The sequence below is a fragment of the Anser cygnoides genome, chromosome 6 (assembly GCF_040182565.1).
Source record: "Anser cygnoides isolate HZ-2024a breed goose chromosome 6, Taihu_goose_T2T_genome, whole genome shotgun sequence".
Lineage (NCBI taxonomy): Eukaryota > Metazoa > Chordata > Aves > Anseriformes > Anatidae > Anser > Anser cygnoides.
Window position 1 is genome coordinate 41,680,209 of NC_089878.1, and position 22,291 is coordinate 41,702,499.

The following is a 22,291-nucleotide window of genomic DNA, read 5'->3' on the forward strand; positions in this document are numbered from 1 at the left end:
GCGTCTGTAGCACAGGTGGGCGAATCTTCAGCCTCCGTTCATACAACCAAGACTAGGAATATTTGCTTCTTCAGACACAAATGCCTACGACAGCCAGGGCCCCGAGTCCTGGGCCAGACGGACAGAGGTGTGCTCTGCTGTGGCAGAGCAGGACCCGCCAGCGGCTCACGGCGACGGGCAGCTGGAAGCACCCCGGCTCTGCAGGCACGCAGGCTCTGGGCAGCTCTCTTCCCTTTCTTTGAGGTCTGATAAAGACCTCAAACAGTATCCTAGGCTTAGGGTAAAAGCAGAGTAACCATGTGAGATACTGTTCTGTGCGGGTCTCTGAGCATTTGCCTCTCTCGGTTTGACCTCGCAAGGGCCCTTTGCTGATGCCTGTGTTTCCCAGGAAGTCCAGCAAATAACAACATACATTTACTTGCAAGTGAAAATTAACACATCTAAGGAATTCCTAGTCTGTTTCTTAGCAACGCTATGCACCAAGGAAGAATCTTGACCCTGTTGAAATATAAGTATTTCAAGCATTTCATTCAGACTCTGATACGGACACAAAACTGCAGGTACAGTTAGCTCAGGCATAACTTAGTAAGAATAAGTAAACAGATTAGCTAAGTTAGACATATTTCCACTAATAAGTTAGGCATGTTACTTGGCATGAGTTACAAAATAATAACATTTGCCTTACCAAATTGCAAAAACATGACTGAGTTTAATGTCTCTTTTTAAGTGTCAGATCTCTTTGTTCTCTTTGGGGTATTAATCAACCTTCGCCAGATTTTCTAGTTACTGTGGCCACGGTTGCTTTCACTTGGACACCCGTACATCTGCCTTTAACTCCAAGTTGTCCCCGTGGAAATAATCTCTGCTTTTCTGTCTTCTCTCTGCCGCCATGACTGGCAAAGCGAAGCTGTTTCTTGAGGCAACAGCTCACAAGCCAAAAACCCGGTGTCCAGAAATGAGCTCCAGTGAGACTCACGGCGACTCCAGGCCCCAGCCCACCCGTCTGACGAGGATCAGCCCCAGGCCCAGCTCCATGCCCAGGTGCCGGGGCTGTGCCTCCCTCGGGGGCTCCCCGCCAGGCCTCCAGCAGCCCGCGGAGCAGTGTTTATCGATTGCAGGAGTACCGGGACAGGCTGTTTTTATCTGGGGTTCGTCTCCACGGAAAGCTATCGGTTTCAGTCTGAGGTTTCTGAAAAGACCAGGAAATCCTGCCACAGCAATATCTGAATTGCGAACAGCTGCACATTCTTCTCGGTCAACAGACAAACGAGGCACACAAGGCATTTAAATTACATTTAAAATTCTTCCAGTTCTACCTGGAAAACACAATTAGGCTGCTTGCTCTGACCTAACAGCCTATTTCTGTGTTGCCTGAGAGGAAAACAAAAGTTCTCTGTTTCTTCACATTTATCTCCATATTTATTATAGCACCTCATATGAGCTGTCAAGTGAGCCCTCGCTGCCTGCAGTCTCTGCCTCCGGCCCAGGCGAGCGTGGGCAGGCACCAAGCACAGCCCGCAGGGAGCCCCCCGGCCAGCGCCTGCCTGCACCCACACCAGAGCCAGCCCCGGTCGCCCCTGGGGGAGATCCTCTGCTCCGCTCACCTTAAAGAGGTCAAATTAACTCAAACTGTGTGCTTAGATCACTGCATGCTGACGAGCATTTTCTCCAACCTGCTAAAAATCCAGTAAGCTGATTTGACCGCAGTAATCTCAAGGGGTGATGGTGACGACACCCGGCACTGAAATGACCTGTCACTGAGCTGACACAGCACAGAGCATGCTGTTTCTAGCAAGCATGATAGGAATTGCACAAAAAAGCTCTGTGGCTTTGACAGGGCTCCACAGAGCCCCACCGTACCCTTCGCGGATTTGGTCATTGTCACCAGCCAGTTTTCATCTCAGAACATCTCCCCTGGGGTCTGCCGTAAGCTCCGGGCTCCATCCTGTTTCTAACGGGACTTTGTCACTGACTTTAGTGGAAGCGCTTGCTTTATTAGACACCTTTGAGGACTCTGACTTCAGTAACAGGAAATAAATAGCTATAAATCTTGCATTCAATTAAAAAACATTATTAACACTAAAGTATGCTGAGGAAGTTCTGCACAGGTTCTTCACATCTCGGAGTTAGTCGTTTTTCATGTTAATGAAGAAGTCCACAGTGCACTCTGATTAAAAATTAAAATTAAAATAATTAAAAACCCCAGAGCATTTTAAATACCATCAGTCCCACCATAAGGTTGTGTGAGGAGAGGAACAAATGCAGCCTTGAGTTTGACCTGCTGCAAGCCTCCAGGTGAGCTGCCGCGCATGTTCCCTGGCCCTGCTGCGGGCTCCTGAGCAGAGCCCCAGACTTCATGGACAGCACACGCCGTGTCAGACCCGACTTTCTTCCTCTTCCAGCGCCCGGTGAAGGCCTGGGATGAATTTCAGAAGATGCTTTCGTACACTTGATCTCCTGCTCTTCCGTGGGAGTGTCCCAAAGCTACTCGAGCAGCCGCTTCCCTCCCAGAGGGGGGACATGGACCCGCTGCTGGCCAGGCTGATGCTGCGGTTCCTGCGCAGGGAGGACCTCCCGGCCACGCCGTCGCCGTCCCTGGGGAAGAAGCACTCGTCATCGATGCTGGACTGGCGGCTCAGGCTCTCTGCAGCAGAATCATCGAAGGCGCTGCTCTGGTAGAAGCTGTCCTCACTGTCCACAGTCATGGAGCTCAGCCGGCTTCGGGAGCTGCTCTCGCTGGAGAAGCGAGGTTTGATCGGAGAGACAGGTCCCGGTGTGCCACAGCCACCAAATAAGTTGGCCTCTTCCAGCTCCAGCGTGTCCAGCAGAGCATTGTCATTCACCTCTCCTGGAAGCAGAGGTCAAGGAGGAACATTATTCAAAGGCATCTGCTCAAGGCCAGAGAGCTGGAAGCCTATGCAAGCAGGGATGGCCTCGGGCTCTGCAGCAGCTGTCCCAAAACAGCGCTGCAGGGAGGTCAGCATGGCCATTCGTGTCCCTCTGTTCAGCCGAGGCCATCAGCTGTGTCTCTCATGGGTTTCACCCTTCCCCTCCGCCCTCCCAGCCGGGGCGACCTGAGGGGTGCGGTGGTGTTTCTGCGCCACGAGGGAACGGGGGAGGATCGCGCCCAGCATCCCTTCTCACCCCGCATTTCCCAGCTGTGTGGGGCTCTCTACCCCTGCCTTGCCCTGAAATGCAGAACCAAAGTTGCTCCCAGGGCAACCTGTAAATAAGGGGAGGGCTTTGTTTGTTTGTTTTTAAGTCCAGAAAAAGAGAATGGAAAAGAAACTTTGCAACCCACATGAACTCATTTCCTAGAACTCATGCAAAAGAGCCTTTAGTCTACATCAGCAAAGCAGCATCCAAATTCATTAGACACTGAAAAAAAGGCTTTCCCATGGGCCAGCCCCATGCCCTCATTAACAGGGGAAAAAGCAAGCAAATGAAAATCAGGCTAAAGGAATGCTTGCTAGTGATCAGCCCGAGTTTCCACAGAAGGTCTCAGCAGTGCTGTGGTTTCCGACCCGGAAAAGACGACTTACCATGCAGCAAGCGCTGTTCCCGTAAGTGCAAAGAGCGGAACTCCACCCATTTCTGCTGCAGAGTTTTCTGTGAAGGATAAAGAGGGCTACCTGTCATTCACACACTTCCACAGAGGTTTAAAACACTGCAGAAGAGAGGGTTCTCAGGCAGTACGCTTCACCTACGGGAAGCAGCTGTGTGCCCTCGTCTCACCAGCATGACAACAGTTGTCCTGGAGTTTCGCAAACTTCCCCCACAAAGCACAACTGCCCTCATGCCCTGAGCGCTCTGGCCGAGGCGCTTCACATATGAGATTTGCAAAAGTAGAAGGTTGAAATCTGGAGAGCATGCAGCATGCATTCGGACAGCAAACCTAGAAACCAGTTTCTCAGGGGGGCGGCACTGCCGACCTCTGTCAGAAACCTGCGGCAGCCCAGAGCCGGCTGGCTGCTACCACGGCCCCGTGCCCCTTGCTCCTGGCTCTGCCAGCAACACAGGCACATCGCAGCCAGCGATGCCCTGATCCTGCAGTTGGGAACACATCACCCCGACTGTCCTTACAGCCTGCAAGTGCTGACATACCATCCTAACAATGAGCAACACTTAATTTTTTTCCTCTGTTGCAGATGATCTTTAGATAAAGCAAATAAAACGCTGCATAACTGATTCAAAACCAGGCAGGTTAACCTCTGCCTGGAGCAGGTGCTTCCTCAGTGACCTGCATGAACTCGGTGCACCTCAAACACGCAGCTAGGCACCCTGACAAGTCATATTTATACATGCAAACTGCCCAGGCTAAGCTTGTGTGGGCCATCTTGCTACTCCTTGCACATTTCTCCCCTGCTCCACACTTCAGAAAAACCAATCAAGCACACACACACCATCCCAAGGGTAAAGCACCGCCACCCATCCAGCACCCAGACAGCCTCCCCTGCAACACGGGAGCAATGACCGCTGTCGAGGAGGGCCTGAGACACCGCCGTGCTCCCCACCTGCCTCTGGGTGACCACGGCGGCAGAGCAGGGCTGGCGGTGCCCGCACCCAGCGCCGCGACGCCCCCGCTGTGGGCCAGAGGTGCTGGGGAGTTGTCCAAAGACGTTCTTCACCCCTTTGGGACCCAAGCAAAGCAACCTCCTAATGATGGTTTCTCCCATCTAATTAGGCCTCATTAGCAGCTCATTAACTGGCACATGGCACATGTACCCACTCGCTGCTGCCAGCTGCCCGTTCGGCCCAGCTGCTGAGCACCTTTACGCAGGGCGTGCTGGTGGAGCGGCCCAGCCCTGCGACGGCGCCCACCAGCACGCTGCTCCCTGGCTGCGGTTACATGGGTCCCAGCTGCTGAACACATCCCGTGGTGAGACATCAGACACAGTCACAACCAAAATTAGGTTCTTTCCACTGCCGCCACTCTCCTGATCACGCAAGGGCCAGGCCCACACCCAAATTCTGCACTGCAAGAACTCTCATTGCAGAGATTTGGCACTTCTGGGAAACAACTGTTTTCTAAAACCTGAAAGCAGAGAATTTCACAGCAGATTTGGGTTTTATAAATTCTCTGAATGGGGGGTGGGAGGGGCAGCCTGTGTCTTGTGACTGTGCCATTATTTCGTGAAGCTGCCTAAGGGAGAAGCCCGGGCGGCTTCTCACGGCGGTGGGGCTGGGACCAGCGGGCGGGCGGCAGCAGCGGGGCTGAGCGGGACTGGGAGCACCACGGCACAAACCAGGGCTGGCACTGCCGCCACTGCCAGAGCAGTGCCTCTGCTTCAGCCAGCACTTTGTCCTCGCAAACTGCCCCGGGTGTTGCAGCAGGTCATCTTAGTGCCGGTACCCCTCAGAGGTTTCAGCGGGGCAGCTCCATCAGGCTGGCAGGCGAATGCTCTGTGGTGGCGCCTGTGACAGCCCACACAGCCTGGTGCCCCCCTCGCACGGGCACAGAGATGAAGTCTCTGGCATGTTCCCCACTCTCTCCAGACTTGGTGTCCAGCCAGGTGGTCTCAGCATCCCTGCTTGCTGCCGTGGCTCCCGCCAGCCCTGGGCACAGGGGATGTGGTCACAGCGCTCCCCATGAGCCCAGCACTGCACCTGGACCTGCGGCACTGCCCCCTGCATCCTGCCCCGCCTGCTGCAGCTGGCAGCCCCTGCCTGCCTCCTGCACCACGCGTGCCACAGCGCAGCTCTGCACCCAGACACCGAGCAGCCCTCCGGGCTAACAAAGGTGTCCCTACCTCCTGGTGGTCCAGACCAGGTTTGAGTATTGCCAGCAGTCCTTTGTCCCCCATCACCCTAAAGCTGAGAGCATCTCACAGCCCATGATTAATTTTACCTCCTTCAGAGAGAAAATAACAGCCAGCTGTGGGGCAGTAGCACCTAAACCCAGCCCAGATATCTCCAGAAGCATCCTCCATAGCCCATCTTAGTTTAATGAGTACTGAAGGGCCTCATCCTTCCTCGTTGTATCCTCGCTGTACAGTCCCCACGTAGCCATTGCATTATCTACATCATAAAAGTCATATACCAAGCTACCGTGCCCTGTGCTATATTCTCATAAATTCAGTGCCAATCAGATCAAGGTTCCTCATCAATCTTACAATTTGATATTTTAGGGGGGAAAGAATACTCCAATATTTCTACGCATAATGTTTTGACATTTTCAAAATGTTGTTTAAACTTAACTGTTTACTTAGAGTACTAGTTAATTTTTAGTCTGACAAAATTTAAGAAGAGGTCGAAGCTATCAGACTTTTTTTTTTTTATATAACTTTTTCATCATTTGACCTAATTCAAAACAAGGCTATGAAATGCTGTCAAGATGAACATTTTTTCTTCCCTAAACCAGGGCAGGGAAAGAGCTGGAGAAGCTCAGCACCCCAGGCAGGGAGAGCACTTGAACCCATTCAGAAAATGCCCAGGGGCTCAGGGAGGACCCCGAGTGCTGGAGGTGTGTGAGTTGCTGGGATGTTAGGAGGAACCAGACCTCCAGGGCGGTCGTGGCGTGACTGCCTCAGCCAGCACCGCGGTGCCATGGCCTGCGTGGTGCCGCAGCGCGCTCAGTCCAGGCAGTCCTGGCACCGTCCGTCCCCGTGCGCCCGTGGGACCTGGCAGCTGCAGCACCACCCTCGGAGGTGCCGTGGCTGGCGGTGCCAGCACGGAGGACACGCGGGTGCCATCCCCCTGCCACACCACCCGGCCACCCCCACGAGCAACGGCCCCACAACAGCCCTCTGCTTTGCGCAGCAGAGAAGCGGCTCACTGCGTTACCTTCAGCAGCTGCAGCTTGGTCTCGAGCTCCATCTTCCTCAGGTACATGGCCCCGTTGACAGTCTCCAGCCTGGAAGGAAGAGGCGCTTTGGGTACCGGCGGCCCCACAGCAGCACGTGGTGCCGCGGTGTCCTCGGGGAGGGGATGCACGCAGGACAGGGGAGGTCCCGCGTGCTGTCACCTCTCCTCAACAGCTGACTTCAGCAGCGGTGGTGTTGGTGCCAGATGGGCAAACACACGGTGCGGGCAAGAGACACGCACGTTACAGTCCTACGCGTCTGAGACAGCATGGGGCTGCTGGTTAGCACAAGAAGGTTTCCTGGTTTCCAGTGGGACAGACTATTAAACTAAAAACACTCTGGAGGACAGATGCCTACCTCAAATAGTTCCCTGAAGACTTTATCAAGTCTACTATTTGCTTGTGACTAAACCCATCAGTGTTCACTCCGTTGATATTGGCAAGGATATCACCTGTTAGAGATAAGCAGAGGCTGTAATGAGCATCTTCAGCAGACGTATCCCTTCCACTTTCTCTAAAATAAAACTAATGGGGATAAAAAGCAAAATAGGGCCACCCATAGTGGGAAAAAAACGCTAATAGTTACCAATTTGAAGGCCAGATAAATGAGCAGGACTTTCTTCTTGGATTTTGCAGACACAAGTGCATACCTCCAAGGAGTAATCATTTTGGTTTGGAAATCTAATAGTCTGTAAGTAACAAAGCAACAGTATTACCAATATTAAAGTCATGATAACAATTTAATACTTAAGATACTGTCATACAGCCTAATTTGTTTTCATAGTCTTTTTACACCTTTCTAAAATGGTAAGTCTGTGTTGAGCAGATTATATGATCGTAGAAGTGTGAGCACTAAAATGTTGCAACTTAACGATTAGAAATAGCTTTCTTATGATTAGAGAACAGTAGGCACCTGACAAATGACTGTACATCGTTTTTGCCAAATCTAGTTTTAAAGCAAGTTGATTATTCATTATCAAAAACTCAGTGACTTCAGTCAAGAACATCTATTAGCAGGGATGCAAATTGCTTTCTGGTTTGCCCTACAACTGGAAGGATATTTCATGTTCCCAGTCACGACATGGCAGGGCATGGCCTTGGCTTTTCAAATGATTGACTCCTCCTCATTGTGAATGCCACATTAAAGCCATCAAGTGTTGCCAGACAGACCAGTCAACAATAACAACTGAAAAGATTAACCTACCTTTGCTCTTCTGGTCTCTTAAACTCATTATCTACATATGTCCCTCCCTCCCCTTAAAAAGTGCTTTATATTTTTGACTTATACATTTATATGTATGTTAAATAACTGTAAGCAAAATCCATCATCTGATTATCAACTCTGACATTCATTTAGAAAAATGCTAAACTAAGAGATGTAACCCGAGCAAGTCTTATCATGACAGGAAATGTCTTTTTAGTTACATGCAAATATCACTATTCAGCCACATCCTCTACCAAATTTTAATACTGAAGCTGAAGTTCCTGAAAACCTATGACAGCCAAATCTACCCTAGATATAAGAAGTCATGTTAGATTCTCAAATTTCTCGGTCCACATGGAATGAAGACTGGAATGAGTTCAGAGTTTATCAGGCCAAATTACACCAATTCAGTGCTTTCAGACTTAGACCAACAGTAAAACTTTCAGTTAAACTAAGGACACCATGAGAAACACGAGGATTTTGAAGGCCTTCACATGCAATACAGCAAATACAGCAGGCCAATTATTTTGGAGTAGATACCTAGGTTTTAGGTGGCTGCAGAGTGGGGAGAGACATGGGACTCAGAGTGCCTTCCTGCAAACATCTGGGCACGTACAGACCCATACTGCATCCATCTCGCCTCCAGACTCCAGTTCACGAGTGGGAAGTACTAGTAGAAGCAGCAGCTCGCGAGAAACTCTGGCACTCAGCCACCACTGTAATTCTCATAAATTCCCTGCAGATGGTGGACCTAGAGTTTCACATCATCTTATTCTGGTTTGCTTAAATTTAAATTATAGTAATGGAACTGCAACTTCTAAATAATGGATTATTTTTAGTACCAGACAGATGCTGTCTTTTCAGAGCCTGGACTTTCTAGTGAAATGCTTACACCGAATGTACGTTCAGGAAGAAATATGCCAAGAACAATTAATTTTAACCAGAATGTCACGTATAATGAAAATCCACCCTGACAATTTATACAAAAGCCCAATAATTGACTCAATTATCTTCACTTCTGAAAGCTCTCTACTGTTCCTGAGCTGAACACTTCCACATTCATTATTCAGAGAATCAAAGCTTAAAAAGTTAGGTTTTTCCTAATGCACTCATTTCACTGAAGTTAGTATTTTCCCTTTGTGTGTAGATAAAGGCAAGTGCTCTGAAGATGCGCTGCAGCAGCAGTAAATGAGACCAAAGGGGCAGCGTGGGAGGTGTTCTCATGCACCGCCGGGACAGAACAGCTCCTGCTCTCACAGAAGAGGCGTGTGGCTCAGCTGAGATGCCTAATGCTTCCTTGAGGGTGCTTCAGAATGCGTTGTTCATATGCTCTGCAGATGTTCCCATGTGGTTTATTTCACACCCTCAGTTGTGCCCCGAGGCAGTAACCACACTGCCTTGTACAGCCAGCACAAGGTGTTTTTTAGGAAAAGAGCTGTTTGATCTCTCTCTTTTTATATAAAAATATTTCCATACAAAATTCTCTGAAAAATATTCAGCTAGGGAGGAAAGAACATGTTACTTGAGGTTTCTCCTGCTCTCAGCGCTCTCAGCGCTCTGACTTCTGGCAGGTCAGAAACTCTTTTCTGCGACCTTCGTTATGAAAAAACATCAGAAATGCACCCCATTTCTGCATCACTGCTCTATTAACATAATTTGGAGGATGTGACACTTAAGAGTTTGCACCAGATTTTATTTTTAAATGAATTGACTCGTCATTTAAGGCTTACCTGTATTTCAAACCCAAACGTCTCTTTGTCATCTTTGAATATAGCAACAAGGTGTCTGTAAGAAAAACGCTCAGAATTACACACAGCCCCCGGGGTGCACGCCCTTTCTAGCAGGGTCCTGTCCCCGTCGCTGCCCCGCTCCGCGCTGGCAGGGGAACCAGCACGCCTCGCTCCCCGGGCCCCAGCCTGGCCGGCTGCGCTTCTCCCAGCGCACGCGAGTGGCCGTGGCTGTTACAGAAGGGAATCTTCCTACCTCTGTGGCCTGGAGGAGTCGCCCAAGGAGCTGGATCTGGTTAAAGCGAGCTGGAACCAGAAATGGGAGAGGAAAAGGGTCAGTGGGTTCGCAGTTCCGTGGGGCACTCTCTAAAGCAGGTGCTTTGGAGGAGGCGCAGGGCGCGGAGCCGTGCTGAGCTTGCACCAGTCACCGCGGGCAGGACTCAGGAGCCCAGGGGCCGCAGCCCTGCCCCGGGACAAAATCAGGGGCAGGAGAAGCATCTCCCCACTTTGCACAGCCACTGGAGGCTTCCTGAAACGGCCACACATGCGGCACGACGAAACTGTGAGCAAACGGGGCACAACTTCAGATGAAAGCTTGCACTTTAAAATAGAAAACTGCCGTCAGTCAAACGCGAGCATAAATGCTCAGAGCGTCAGGCAGAGCCAAGTGCAGGACTGCAAGAGCGCTCAGCACCGCCCTCAGAGCTCTTTTCAATGCTAGCAGCAAGCTCGGTGAGGCGCAGGTGGCCACAGCACGTTCTGGTGCAAAGCACGGCACTCGCCTGCATGAGGCCATAGTTCAAGGAATTCATTTATTATGTTGGAAATTAAGCCCTGGAAAAATGAGCTGTTGCATTTTTTCCAACCTTCTAAATGCAAAATGAAACACTACTGTGGTGCTAACATTACAGAGTAAAAAAAAATAAAAAATAAAAATAAAAACACACACACAAAAAAACAGGTACTCTTAGCACATAATAATATTGATTCAGTTGTTCTCCTCCAGTGAAGATCGAGGTATTCTCACTGGGAGACAGTACTGCAGTGCCAGTTCCACATTTATTTGAAAAAAAAAAAATCAGTGTAACTACTCAAGACAGTAGAAACTGGAAGAACAAGAGGCACAACCACTAAAGAGAAACCCTGCATTCAGTAGGGCTTCAGAGATGGAGCTCCCATCACATTAACTCTAAAAGAGTGAGGCTCCAAGATTAAAAGCCAGGGATTGCCATCACTTCCATTAAAACTGTAACGATTACCTATATGGTGCCTAAATCACATTTCTGTTAGGCTAAGACTTCACCTTTCTTTCACACCTTTCCCCTAAAAAAATCTGTGGGCATTTATAAACTTAACACCTATGAGAAAAAGCAGAAAGCGCACACACACGCTAAGAAAACTGCAGCCAGCTCTCAGCAGTTTCTAGTGGTGGCCACATAGCATTTCCAAGCTGATGCATGGCCATGGCAACAAGCACCTGGCATCCCTGCTCCAGGCAAGGCAGACCCATGACTAAAGAGGCCTGGAGAAAAAAAAAAAAAAGATCAGTGCTAAATATTAATTCTTCCTTTCACTTTTAGTGAACAACAAATAAGGAATTACTTTATCGATATATAAAACATCCCAAGCTTCAATGGCATAAAGTCATGCCACTGTAAGACCACCTATAAAACCTCCATTTCATAAATATGCATTTACTTGGAGAGAGAAAAGGAGAGGAAGGAGAGGTGACATTGTAATAATAAACTGTGCGTAAGGTGGGAGAGTTCACTGCAGGCGTAAACCTGGGCTGCTCAGCCCCACTAGGCGAGGTCTGTGCAGAGCAGTTCCCATGCCTGATGTACGTGCTGTAATTTATCTTTAACACACACACAGTTGTGTCACGGCCATTATCATTTGTTTATCTCTACATCTGGAGCAATCGCCCCGCAAAGTGCGCCTGTCACTGCTGGTGGTGGCTGAACCAATGCACTGACAGCGTTCCCAGCATTTGTCTGGTTCTGGCTCTCCTTTATCTTCCCAGGCTTGTACAACGAGATGGATGGAGTGCGTTTCTGTTACTGCGCAAAGCAAAGCCTTAAGTGTACAGACATTGTGTTCCGGTTTTCTGATAATACTTTGAAATTATGTGTTACAAGCGCTTTCTATTTAAGCGTATTCACACTAGACAAATAGACAAGCTAGAATTGCTCAGCTGGCAATTTGCAGCAGCAGCAAAAGAGTTTTGTTCGACTCTGGTTGGAAACTACAGAATTTTACTGTTCTGCACGAAAAACACAGTGAAATAGACAGCCAAAGTAGCTACAATAGTCATAGCAAAATACTCCAAAGTCTGGGAGGAAGCAGCTCACGATACATGAGCTTCCTGCCAGAGATGCAGAACAAAGGAAAGCCCAGACAGGCCACCATGCCGAAGCAAACCCAAATTTAAGGGTACCCCCAGTAGCAGGAGCCTCTGTGCCTTGCAGCACAGCTGCAAATGGAGAAGAAAGGCAGCCCGGGCAGGGTACCAGCTGCAGAAGCTCTTCTGGCCCCCAGGCGCCTGTGGGCAGCCTCCTCCCACATCTCCTTGCAAGAGCACCCTGCAAGGTCACTGCAGGCAAGATTTCATTACAGCCCCAAATCCCCTTCGGCCCGCGGCAACCACTCCAGCACAGGGAGACCGCGCAGCAAACCCCGGGGCGGTGGCAGCCCAGCTCGTGCCCCCAGGGCTGCGGCCGGGCTGCGAGGTGCCCTACCTGCTTGCGGCCCCGCGGCAGCGTGCCCACCGTGCTGGCCAGGTGCTGCAGCCGCCTGCTGTCCATCTGCGGCCCCGGCTCCCCGTGGGACGCGCACGCCGGCCCCACGCCGAAGCCCACGGCGGTGGCGTTATGGTTTTGCTGAATGAGCTTTCTTAAAGACATGCCAGCGGAAGGGTGCCTAAAGAGGCATTGCTGAATGCTGGCATGTCCGAGGGAGCTCAGATACGCTCTCTGAGCGATCAACAAGTATGAAAACGGAAAGCGGGCCATGTGACTTGTGGTTTAGGTGCACATTACATAAATCTCTTCTTGCAGATCACCAGGGCTGCTCAGCATGTTTTGTGCTCACAACAGAGTTAAGAACTAGGCTTGGCAACTACAGAAATCTGCTTAATTTTTCCATTCCTGCACACAGTAATAATTTTCACTGAACAGCTTCTACTTTCTGCAATAATTTGTCCTTAAACAACTGTTTGCTTTAGACACTTGCTTGAATTCAGCTTGCTCATTCTTTCACTTGCTCAGCGTCCCTTGCTTTGCTCAAATTACCTTTGGGCAGAGACAGGAAAATAATGTTTTTTCTGGACAGCCGTGTCGATGTGTGACTTTCCAGCCACAGGGAGAGAAGCAAGAACTGAAGGCCACAGCCTGAAAGTAGAAGCTGAAACCATTGCTCTGCTCTTGCTCCACAACGTTGTCAGCAGAGCGCTGACAAGGAGAGAGGGTTTGTGAGCAAACAACAACATACGCACGGGGTCAGAGGACAGGGACATGAGGTGCTGCCCCAGAACCAAGGGACAAGCACGGAGCCAGGATGAGTGCGGCCAGAAGCTCTCCTTGCCACCGCTCCTCACTGGCTGTGACGGTGCTGGCTGGGGGCCGAGGCAGAGCCACGGGAGCTGCGTGCGGGTGAACCGATGGGCAGCAGCAGAAGCACCGTGCCTGCAAGGCTCTGCACACTGAGCAAAAAGGGGGCAATGCCCGCACCCCTCCTTGCGCACGCCGTGTGACGATGCCCCAGCAGGGTGCCGCGTGGGGCAGTGCTGCCGGTCCGCCCTGGAGCAAGGTAGAATGGGCACCTTGGCAATGCCTGCCCCTGCCAGAACATGGTGCAGTAGCTTTAAATTCAAGTTTTGCACAAGATTCCTTTATTTGAAAGGTTTTTATCTCAGCAACAAACGTATCTGGGAGGACTCATGACTGTTGTGGAATTTGAGGCTATTTTGTTTTTTCACTCCAGTGATCCTGCAACCTGTAGTTCATTTCTGCTTGGTTGTTAGCACCCTTGAGGCGCTGATAATCTTCAGGTGGGTTACTTGCTCCTTGGGTGTTACGGACAAGCCTGGGAGGAAACACAGAACAAGATCTGTCTCAGCTTCCCTTTGGCGATAGGGAAGTGGTTCAAAAGGAGAACTGGAAGCCCGGGAGGACCAGTGCTGCACTCTCGCTCCGCTGGCTGTGCTGGCCACCAGCCCTCCAGGCAGCCCAGGAGCAGCTGGCGGCCACAGGCAGCGAGCCCAGAGGCCGAGCCCAGAGCCCAGAGCCCCCTCTCTGCCCCAGGTAACGACTGCGGGGCTGCTCTGGAGCTGATGGGAGCCCTCTGCCCCTGCCAGCTGCTGGTGGCCAGCACCAGCAGGAGCGGTGCATGTCTGCATGGGACTCACCTGGAAACCTCATTTTTCGGTTGAGAAGGCTGGACAAATATCAGGGAAAATAACTTTACAAAGGAACTGAGTGTGTCACAGTTAACTCTAGCTTGCATTTGAATCTTTGAGGGGAGTTTTGACCCTTAAAACAGGGAAGCAGTACAAACCCAAAAGTGGCACTCTTTTTTCTCGGCAGAGACGTCTCTCGTGCCTCTGGAACACCGCAGTACCGGAGCTCAGGCACCCAGCCTCCCGGGACGAGGCAGGCAGGGGTGCAGCAGCGCGGCGCTGGAGCGAGCTCTGCTTGCTGCTGATGCTGTGGGAGCTGGGTGCAGCCCGGCAGGAGCTGTCACAGCATCTCAGTTCAGAGCGGGTCTTAATGCCTTTATGAGGGCTCTGCCTTCACAAGTGGCTGCGGAGGAGGAGCACGTATGGGTGTCCGGCTGCGGCTGTGAGTGTTCACACACAGAAAAAATAAAACCTTTGAAGTAAAGGATTACGAAAGAAGCAGTATGAGTTCTTAAAATAAGTATCATTTTAAAAAAGAAACCTGTGTCTTCTCTCATGCTGTAAACAAGTTCATTTTTGGACTGTGAAGCACTATAAATCACACCAGGATCTGAGAAGAAACTCAGGGTAAGTAAAACCATGAGCATGGTGGGATGGGCCATTCAAACTCAAAGATAAGTAAAATTTGACTCCTAGCATAGTTTTTTTTCTGGTGTTTTTGTTTGGTTGGTTGTTGTTGTTGTTCTGCTTTGTTTTTTTCCACCAAACAGAACTCTCCCAGAGCCAGGCTGGCAGCAGTAGTTACAGCGTGTGGCTGGGGGACACTGCCAGGGTGCAGCTCCACCACCGCCAGGTGACACCGATGGTTCACCAGCCAAAGCTTGGCCCTGCTGGCCCCCCGCAGCCTGGCAGACCTCCGCCTGCCTGACACACCCTGAATTCTGATCTTGTAATTTATCTTAAGCTTACTGAAGACAATGGCTAGTTTGAAAAGTAAAAGCAAAAGCTGCCATGGCCTTAAGCTGCACCAGTCATTTTTGTCAAAATTGGAGCATCTCCCAGGAGATGCAGTGAGGTCTGCCCCTTCCACCAGCCCTGCCAGCTGGAGCAACCTGAGCACGCCTCTTGGCCCAGCAGAAGTTGCATGAATAAGCCCCAGGTAAAACTGAACAATCAAGACTCTTCCTGCCTATGCTCCAAAAACAGAGATGACAAGAAAAGACACAAGTGCATTGATGACATTTCCTGACATATCATGCTGCCTCCCAGCCCTGCAGCTTGGATTCCTGGACCATGTGCATGGGCTTCTGCAGCTAAATGGTGCACATATCCTGGCTTTGGGGGTAGGTTGTTATGTCAACCCTGAATGATAAGACTATCAGCACGCCAAAACTTTTGTTTCCCAATACCAAAATTCTAGTCTATCAAAAGCCAGATAAACCCCATATTTTGCAGGTGATGTGTGTGATACAGCAGGCAGGAAAACAATATTTTCCACTTTTAAATAAGTACTGACAATGCTTTGGGATACAATGGTAAATGAAAGGATTTTTATTTTCATTTCATAGAAGTCCTGATTTCTGGAGATGAATGAGCTGCAATGCTCTGTGGAGTTAACCCTCGTGAGTTTGAATGTCTGTGTGAAGGATGGTGCCTACCTGTATCTCCCTGGGGACCTTGACAAACGTCATTTCTTTCTTCAGCCAGTGGTTGAGTTACCATCAGTACTATTAAGTATAACCAGTTTAAAACGCAGCCACTGAAATGTTTTTATATTTGGCAGGTATTTACAAACTAATCAAATGCCCTGGAGGGGAAAAAAAAACAAACACCTTTCTGGCCCAAGCTCAAACTATTTCAGTTTGTAATTTCTGTCAAAGTTCTGTGGAAGTTCATGTTTCCAGTCAACATTCCCTCTTTATCCACTCCCTCTTTGTCATCCCAGTTTCACCTCACGAGCTACCCCGTGCTCTGCCCTCCACGCCAGCAAGGAAGGGCGCTCACCAGAGCAGAGTGGCTCAGTGTCGGGGGACAGGGGCCCGGGGCTTTCCCCTTCCAGGGGCATGCATTTGTGCCCCTGGAATTTTAAAAATGGTGGAAAGTTCCCATCTTAAGCCTCCATCCCTTGAAAAAAAGAGCATCTTACAGAGCAGGGTGCGGCACTGCTCTGTCCGTGCTGGCAGCGCAGGCATCTCCCACCTCCTCTCCATGGAGCTTGCTCAGGCGAGAGAAAAAAGGAAAAGGAAGAAGGGGGAAAAGGGGAGGGGGAGAGGGAAGAAGGGAAAAGGGGGAAAGTATGACAGGAGGAAAGATCTCCCATTTTTCCTGAGCAAAGTGATCTGTGCCCCAGGGATGGCAACAGCTCAGTGCCTAAAGCAGGCTGAGTAATGCAGGGACTGTGGTGACTCAAAGCCTCTTCCTTCTTCGCTGCTCACCCTCACCCCGCCGAGTGCCTTTGAAAACAAACAAAGTGCATTTCAGTTCCTCAGGCAACCCTCTTTTACGTTTCTGAAACCAAGTGACTCATCTCCAAACAAGCCAAGAAGAGAAACAAATTAAATCTCCCATCGGGACAGGGTACGGGGGACCCGCACCAGCAGCCCCACCACCCTACCCATCATTTGCCGTGAGGACATGGGACACTCTTGTACCTCCGCGTGGCCTGGACAGACACGCGGCACTGGTTCCTCTGTGCTGACAGAAAGGGCAGAGCCAGCGGCTTCTCCGGTGCCATCTCCTCAGGCCTGGCCTGGCTTTCCCAGGCACGCCCAGGCCCGGCCTTTCCCAGCAGACATCTATCCCTCATATTCTTCACCCTGCTTCCTTGGTCTAATTCACTGCAAAGTTCTAGCTGTTGTGAAAAGAAACCAACAAACTCACGTGACGTTAAGGGACTGATTTTGCATTTCGATAATTAGATGGACCACCACGGACTTGGAAAGGGTTTGCATGCATAGCACAAAACCAGAACTGGTTCTTAAGTGATCTTGCAGAAAAGGCACCAGGAGGGTGTCCCTGTGAGACAGTCTAAGCTGAGTGACTTTACCTGCAGTAGTACAGACTGGTTTGATGAGGGTGTCCCCATCCTGGGGCCTGCATGAAATCTGCTGCGTGGTTTCAAACAAATAGTCTCTCTCTATATTTTTCTAAGACAGTTTTCTAAGTTATGTATTTTCACACTTTAAAATATAGAAAAACCACAAAAGCCATTTTGTATAAGTGGCTAATCCTTTGTGCCACCAGATTTTCCACTTGACAAGTAGCTGGCAAGCCATGCAATGACTCAGAATAACGGTTTGCATACCCAAATGAGTATCACCCCATGTGCCTCTCCCCTTAGCTGCTAATCTATCCCATATGCTCTTCTCTGCTTTCCTAACCAACACATGAAATTTGCAGAATACTAACAATACTCATGAAACATAAGGCTGATTTTCAAGAAATCCTGAACAGCCCTCTTGCTGAGAGTTGAAATTGTCCTGAAAAGCTTAGATTTCTAACCTTCGTTTCCATGGTTTTACATTAGATTTTCAAACACATGCAAAAATGCAAGATAATGATCCTCAGTAATAGTCTTGGTGGCTTTTTTTATAGCCAGTAAATTTCTAGCACCTCTCATCTAATTTATCAATTAAATCAAAAAGGTGTTTTAAAACAGATCTAATTGAATGCAGCTTCAGCTGCATGAGCAGCAGTCCAGAAGTATGCCAAGTATCTGTACAGTTCATTTTTAAGCAAATACATACCAAGTACTTGGCAGTATATTTAATGAAAATAACTAGTTGGAGGAAAACAAAATCCTCATTTTTTTCAATGCAGTATAGATATTTGTATGGTTCCATCTGATATATGTTAACGTGTATGTGTATAAAAACATAGAGGAAGATTTTTATATTCACACAAGATGACAAATCAAAGATACACAGTTTGTGTGCAACTTCACACTGACCTTGGTGTCCTCCCCATGAAGGCAACAAGAGCTTTGCCAATCCATGCTAGAGAAATCCTGAAAGACAAATTTGATTGTTTGCTGTCATCTGACCATTGTAATAAACCTCTGGGCACACCAGGATTTCACAATGGCTGTGCACCACTGCGCAGGTGTTTGGGTATCTGAGAACAACACGTTTATGATATCAGGGATAAAATGCAGGTTGATATGTTTCTCAGCAAGGCTGTCATGTAAAAGGAGATTTCTGCTACCTACCACTGGAGTACATCTGGGGGACGCAGCTTCACATTTCTACCAGCTCTCAGGGCATTCAGCTGCATGACTATGTAAATAACTGCTTATAACAATGGAAGATCCCCAGACAACTTCAGTACCACTGTATTGTAGCACCCCACCTGGTTTTGTTTTATTAAAATATAATTTTAATGTGTCCACCTTATATACTCTTCAAAATAACCTCAGTGTTTAAAACATTTTTTTTCAGTGTTACATTCCCTACCCCCCCCCCACTAGCTCAGTTGAGTATCAATTTCATATTAAACTTTCCCATAATTTTGCTAGTACCAAGACATCAAAACAAATGTCTCCTATGGCACAGTTCTGAAAATTCAGCTTCTTAGCTATTGCATTCCACACTAGAGGAGAAGACCTAGGAAAATTATGTAAATCTCATTAAGCCCCAAACCTGCTGTTGTCCTTTATGTTACCACCGCAACAAAATCAGCACAGAGTAGTTTTCAGGGCTTTTATCTACTTGCTTTACTCCCGCTGCAGTGGACTGTTCATCCACGAGAGGGCCTGAAAAGCTAACACACTTATTTTTACCCTATGATTTTTTTATTTTTTTTTCTGTTTCACAGGAAATAAATTTCTAAATGGCAAACATAGCTGCTACTGTTTTGGTAGTCCTATGAAATGAGTGCTTCTCAAGAGTACTCCTCTACCTCTGGAGGCTTCTAGAGTTACAGCAAACGTGCCCAGCACTGAGCAACTTGAAGCAAATCTTTCAGTAAGCTCATAACCATCCCACTCGGAGTGCAGAAATCACCCCTTCCTTCCCCTTAGATGCTTTATGGAAAGGATTAGCACAAAGCAGGAGAATAATGTATTTGTAAGACACATCGTATCAGGTCTGGAACATGAGCTTATTGAATTATTACAGGCATACTTAAAGTCCACTGCAAAGCTTTAGAATGTTATTTGCAAAGAAAAACTTTATAAAAATATTGCAAGGAAAAAATCCAAGCATCTTTCAGTTTCTTTTACATGTACTTTGAACCCAGGTTCCAGTGAGATGCCAGATCCTATTCCCCTTACAGTATTAACGACAGCAATATCTGAAGTGTATTCTTTAATATTAAGTGACAGAACCTTGAAAGAGAGTCCCTTGCTTCCAAAGAGAGCCCTCAAACTGTGAGGCAGATGGATGAAGTAGTGCCCTCCCACCCAGACTGTTGCAGACACAGGACACATGGGCAATGACAAACAGGGAAATGTAATTGCTACCAAACAGCCAAGACGTAATCAAACACAATGAGAGAGGAAGAGGTCCTGCCTTCACAACATGATAACACTATGGCCTCTTCACTGGGGATTGTTGGGTTTGGGTTTTGGTTGGTTAGTTGGTTTTGCTTTTGTTTTCTTGCTATTTTTCTTCCTTTTAGTTTTCTTTATGGACCACCTACACATTTCCCTAGCTCTCCTGAACTGACACACTTCCTGTGTTCTCACAGTCCAGCAGGCTCAGGAAAGAATGAAATGAGGTGCTTCAGCTTTCCAAAAGCCCGAGTCATTTGCTGGTGGGACTCTGCCATTTATATAGCTGCGGGACAACCCCTGCATCCAGCCCCCAGTGCCTGGCAGGGGCTCGGCAGATGTTGTGCAGACATGGACTGCTCCTCCTGTGCGCAGGCATGCGAGTCCCTTACATGAATTAGTGCACATGTACACACCACCCTTCAGCCTCTTAAAGACTGAAATCTTTAAACTTCATTACAGAATCATCTAGGTTGGAAGAGACCTCCAAGATCACCTACTCCAACCTCCGACCTAACACTAACAAGTCCTCCACTAAACCATATCACTAAGCTCTACATCTAAACGTCTTTTAAAGACCTCAACCACCTCCCTGGGCAGCCCATTCCAATGCATAACAACCCCTTCAGTAAAGAAGTTTTTCCTAACATCCAACCTAGACCTCCCCTGGTGAGCTGTTCATTAACAACTTCCATTACAGAACGAAGCCTCTATGCACTGCATGCTGCACCACAGTGATTTCTAGTCAGTCACTGCTGTGCATTCAGCTCAGTGTGTGAGCAACAGGGACAGGAAACACCAGCTACAGATCTTGGAAGAGAGTCACAGCCTCGTGGACGCAGAGCAGTGGTTAGCATCTCACCATGGCTTTGCAGCTGAGTTCACCATTAATCTAACTGAAACACTCAGAATGCAGGGGGAAGCGCTCCCGGGATCAGAGCTCGTGTGAAGCCACCCACTGCTGAAGACCCCATCCTTCCAGCTCCGAGCTGCCGGCAGGGCTCTGCCTGCACTCTCGTTACCCAGGCAGGAGGAAAGCAAAGGGAGGTATCCTCTGCAGGATGTGGACCTGCAGCTCCATGCATCTGCAGAGCTGGCTCTTCACCTTTGACTCCAGGTGTACACCGATGACTCCAGTGCAGTCCATTTACCTGAAGACAAGGACACGGAGCATTAGCATTTTCTCTTTTAGACCCCAAGCACACCAACTAGTTTGTCCTGAACACCTCCCCACATGAAAGCCCAAGTGTTGCTTACGTGCTGATGTCAAGCCAGACGCCGAGCGCGGCTGCAGAGGCTGGGGCGCAGCGCCCGCACATGGGAGCACCCGCCTGTCCCGTGGGATGCGCTGCGCCTGTCCCGTGGGATGCGCTGCGCCTGTCCCGTGGGATGCGCTGCGCCTGTCCCGTGGGATGCGCTGCGCCTGTCCCGTGGGATGAGCATCACCTGTCCCATGGGATGCGCTGCATCTGTCCCATGGGATGAGCTGCGCCTGTCCCATGGGATGAGCTGCGCCTGTCCCATGGGATGCGCTGCATCTGTCCCATGGGATGAGCTGCGCCTGTCCCGCGGCTGCCCACGGGGCTCTGCTGGCAGGCAGCGGGCTCACACCCGCCTGGTGACAGCGGCCCACACCTGTGAGCAAGCCCTGTGTGGCTGAAGGTGGTTGCTGCTGTGTGCCTCAAAGCAAGCACAACACATGTCACTGACAGCGTCACACTTGAAAAATCCTTGAAACGGGCAGTTACCAAAAAGTAAGAGCACACTTACCTGAGTTCCTGTCTGTTGCAGGACAGAACTGACAAGCAATTGCCTACAATACAGTGCTCACTGTAAGGAAGCAACAGAAGTCCACAATACCTTTCAAGAGCCATGAACATCTCGTTACTGCTTTATAGTAGGGTGGTGGATTTTATGCTGATGTGCCTTTAATTGGAACACGGCTGGACTTAAAACCCCAGGTTATGGCTATGTAACAGAGATTTTCAAGCAAGGACTTCAGAACTGAAGAACTTAAACAGCTGGGAGGATGGGGTCCCATGACCTCTGTATTTAGTGAAGCCCAGCCAGCGCTGACGAGCAAAGCGTGCCATGGTGCAGGAGCACGCACGGCCCAAGGCCATGTCTCCTCCCCGCGGGAGCCAGAAGGCAGCCCCTCGTCTCAAGCCGGCTGCTCCGGCATGGAGCAGGCTGCGGCTGGCCAGACTGGAGGCGCCAAGGCACACGCAGCTCACTGGTTCACCACAGGGCTCCCCTGCTGCCCACCTCCTTTACGGAGTAGAGGCTGGTGCGACGCACCGTGCATTGCCACGTGCAGGAGCAGCACGGGCGGGACTGGCGAGCAGCATTCCTGCACCACTGCTGCTGCCCGCTGCCCTCCCAAGCGGAAGCCCCCACGACACGCGGGTGCCCCTCCAGACAGAGCCAATTCCCCCTTCAGGTGCCGCAGGGAAGGGTGAGCAGTAGGGATTTGGCCTTCCCCAGCTCCTGCAGATGGACGGGAGCACCGTGCTTGGCAGTGGCACCCCCGGCCAGCATGGCCACAGCACAGCAGAGCCGGGGCTGGGGGCACACGCTGCTGCGGGAGAGCTTTGGTCATGCTTGACACCTTCGCTGTCTACAGGCTGCCTGAAACAGCCCTCATAGCCCTCACAAAATGGACATAACAAACAGA

General features: G+C 49.7%; 2 protein-coding genes across 10 annotated transcripts in view; both read right to left on the reverse strand.

The window, feature by feature from the left end:
* Window positions 1-509: 509 nt before the first annotated feature.
* CYTIP (cytohesin 1 interacting protein) lies at window positions 510-13,146 on the reverse strand. The gene is made up of 8 exons (XM_013193674.3): window positions 12,472-13,146; window positions 9,990-10,039; window positions 9,737-9,791; window positions 7,389-7,491; window positions 7,161-7,254; window positions 6,784-6,853; window positions 3,543-3,609; window positions 510-2,848 (listed from the first exon to the last, which is right to left on the reverse strand). The coding sequence occupies exons 1-8, from the start codon at window positions 12,742-12,744 to the stop codon at window positions 2,376-2,378; spliced, it is 1,185 nt and encodes a 394-aa protein (XP_013049128.3). The 5' UTR covers window positions 12,745-13,146; the 3' UTR covers window positions 510-2,375.
* A 453-nt stretch (window positions 13,147-13,599) lies between these two features.
* ACVR1C (activin A receptor type 1C) overlaps window positions 13,600-22,291 on the reverse strand; it is a 44,267-nt gene continuing 35,575 nt past the window's right edge. For 7 of the 9 annotated variants that reach the window (XM_048081042.2, XM_066999899.1, XM_048081041.2 and 4 more), the window contains 2 exons: window positions 14,288-20,768; window positions 13,600-13,816 (listed from right to left, as the gene is read on the reverse strand). The gene's annotated coding sequence lies outside the window, so the exon portion shown is untranslated. The remainder of the gene's footprint in view (window positions 13,817-14,287; window positions 20,769-22,291) is intronic. The other 2 variants (XM_048081039.2, XM_048081038.2) reach the window with 2 other exon arrangements.

What these genes read in the sequence shown, in the direction of transcription:
- CYTIP (XM_013193674.3), bottom strand. Translation starts at nt 12,744, where the DNA reads ATGGCCCGCTTTCCGTTTTCATACTTGTTGATCGCTCAGAGAGCGTAT. An exon ending in TGCCGCGGGGCCGCAAGCAG is followed by an intron (nt 10,040 to 12,471) that starts GTAGGGCACCTC and finishes TTCTGGTTCCAG; the next exon opens with CTCGCTTTAACCAGATCCAG. An exon ending in GACTCCTCCAGGCCACAGAG is followed by an intron (nt 9,792 to 9,989) that starts GTAGGAAGATTC and finishes TTTTTCTTACAG; the next exon opens with ACACCTTGTTGCTATATTCA.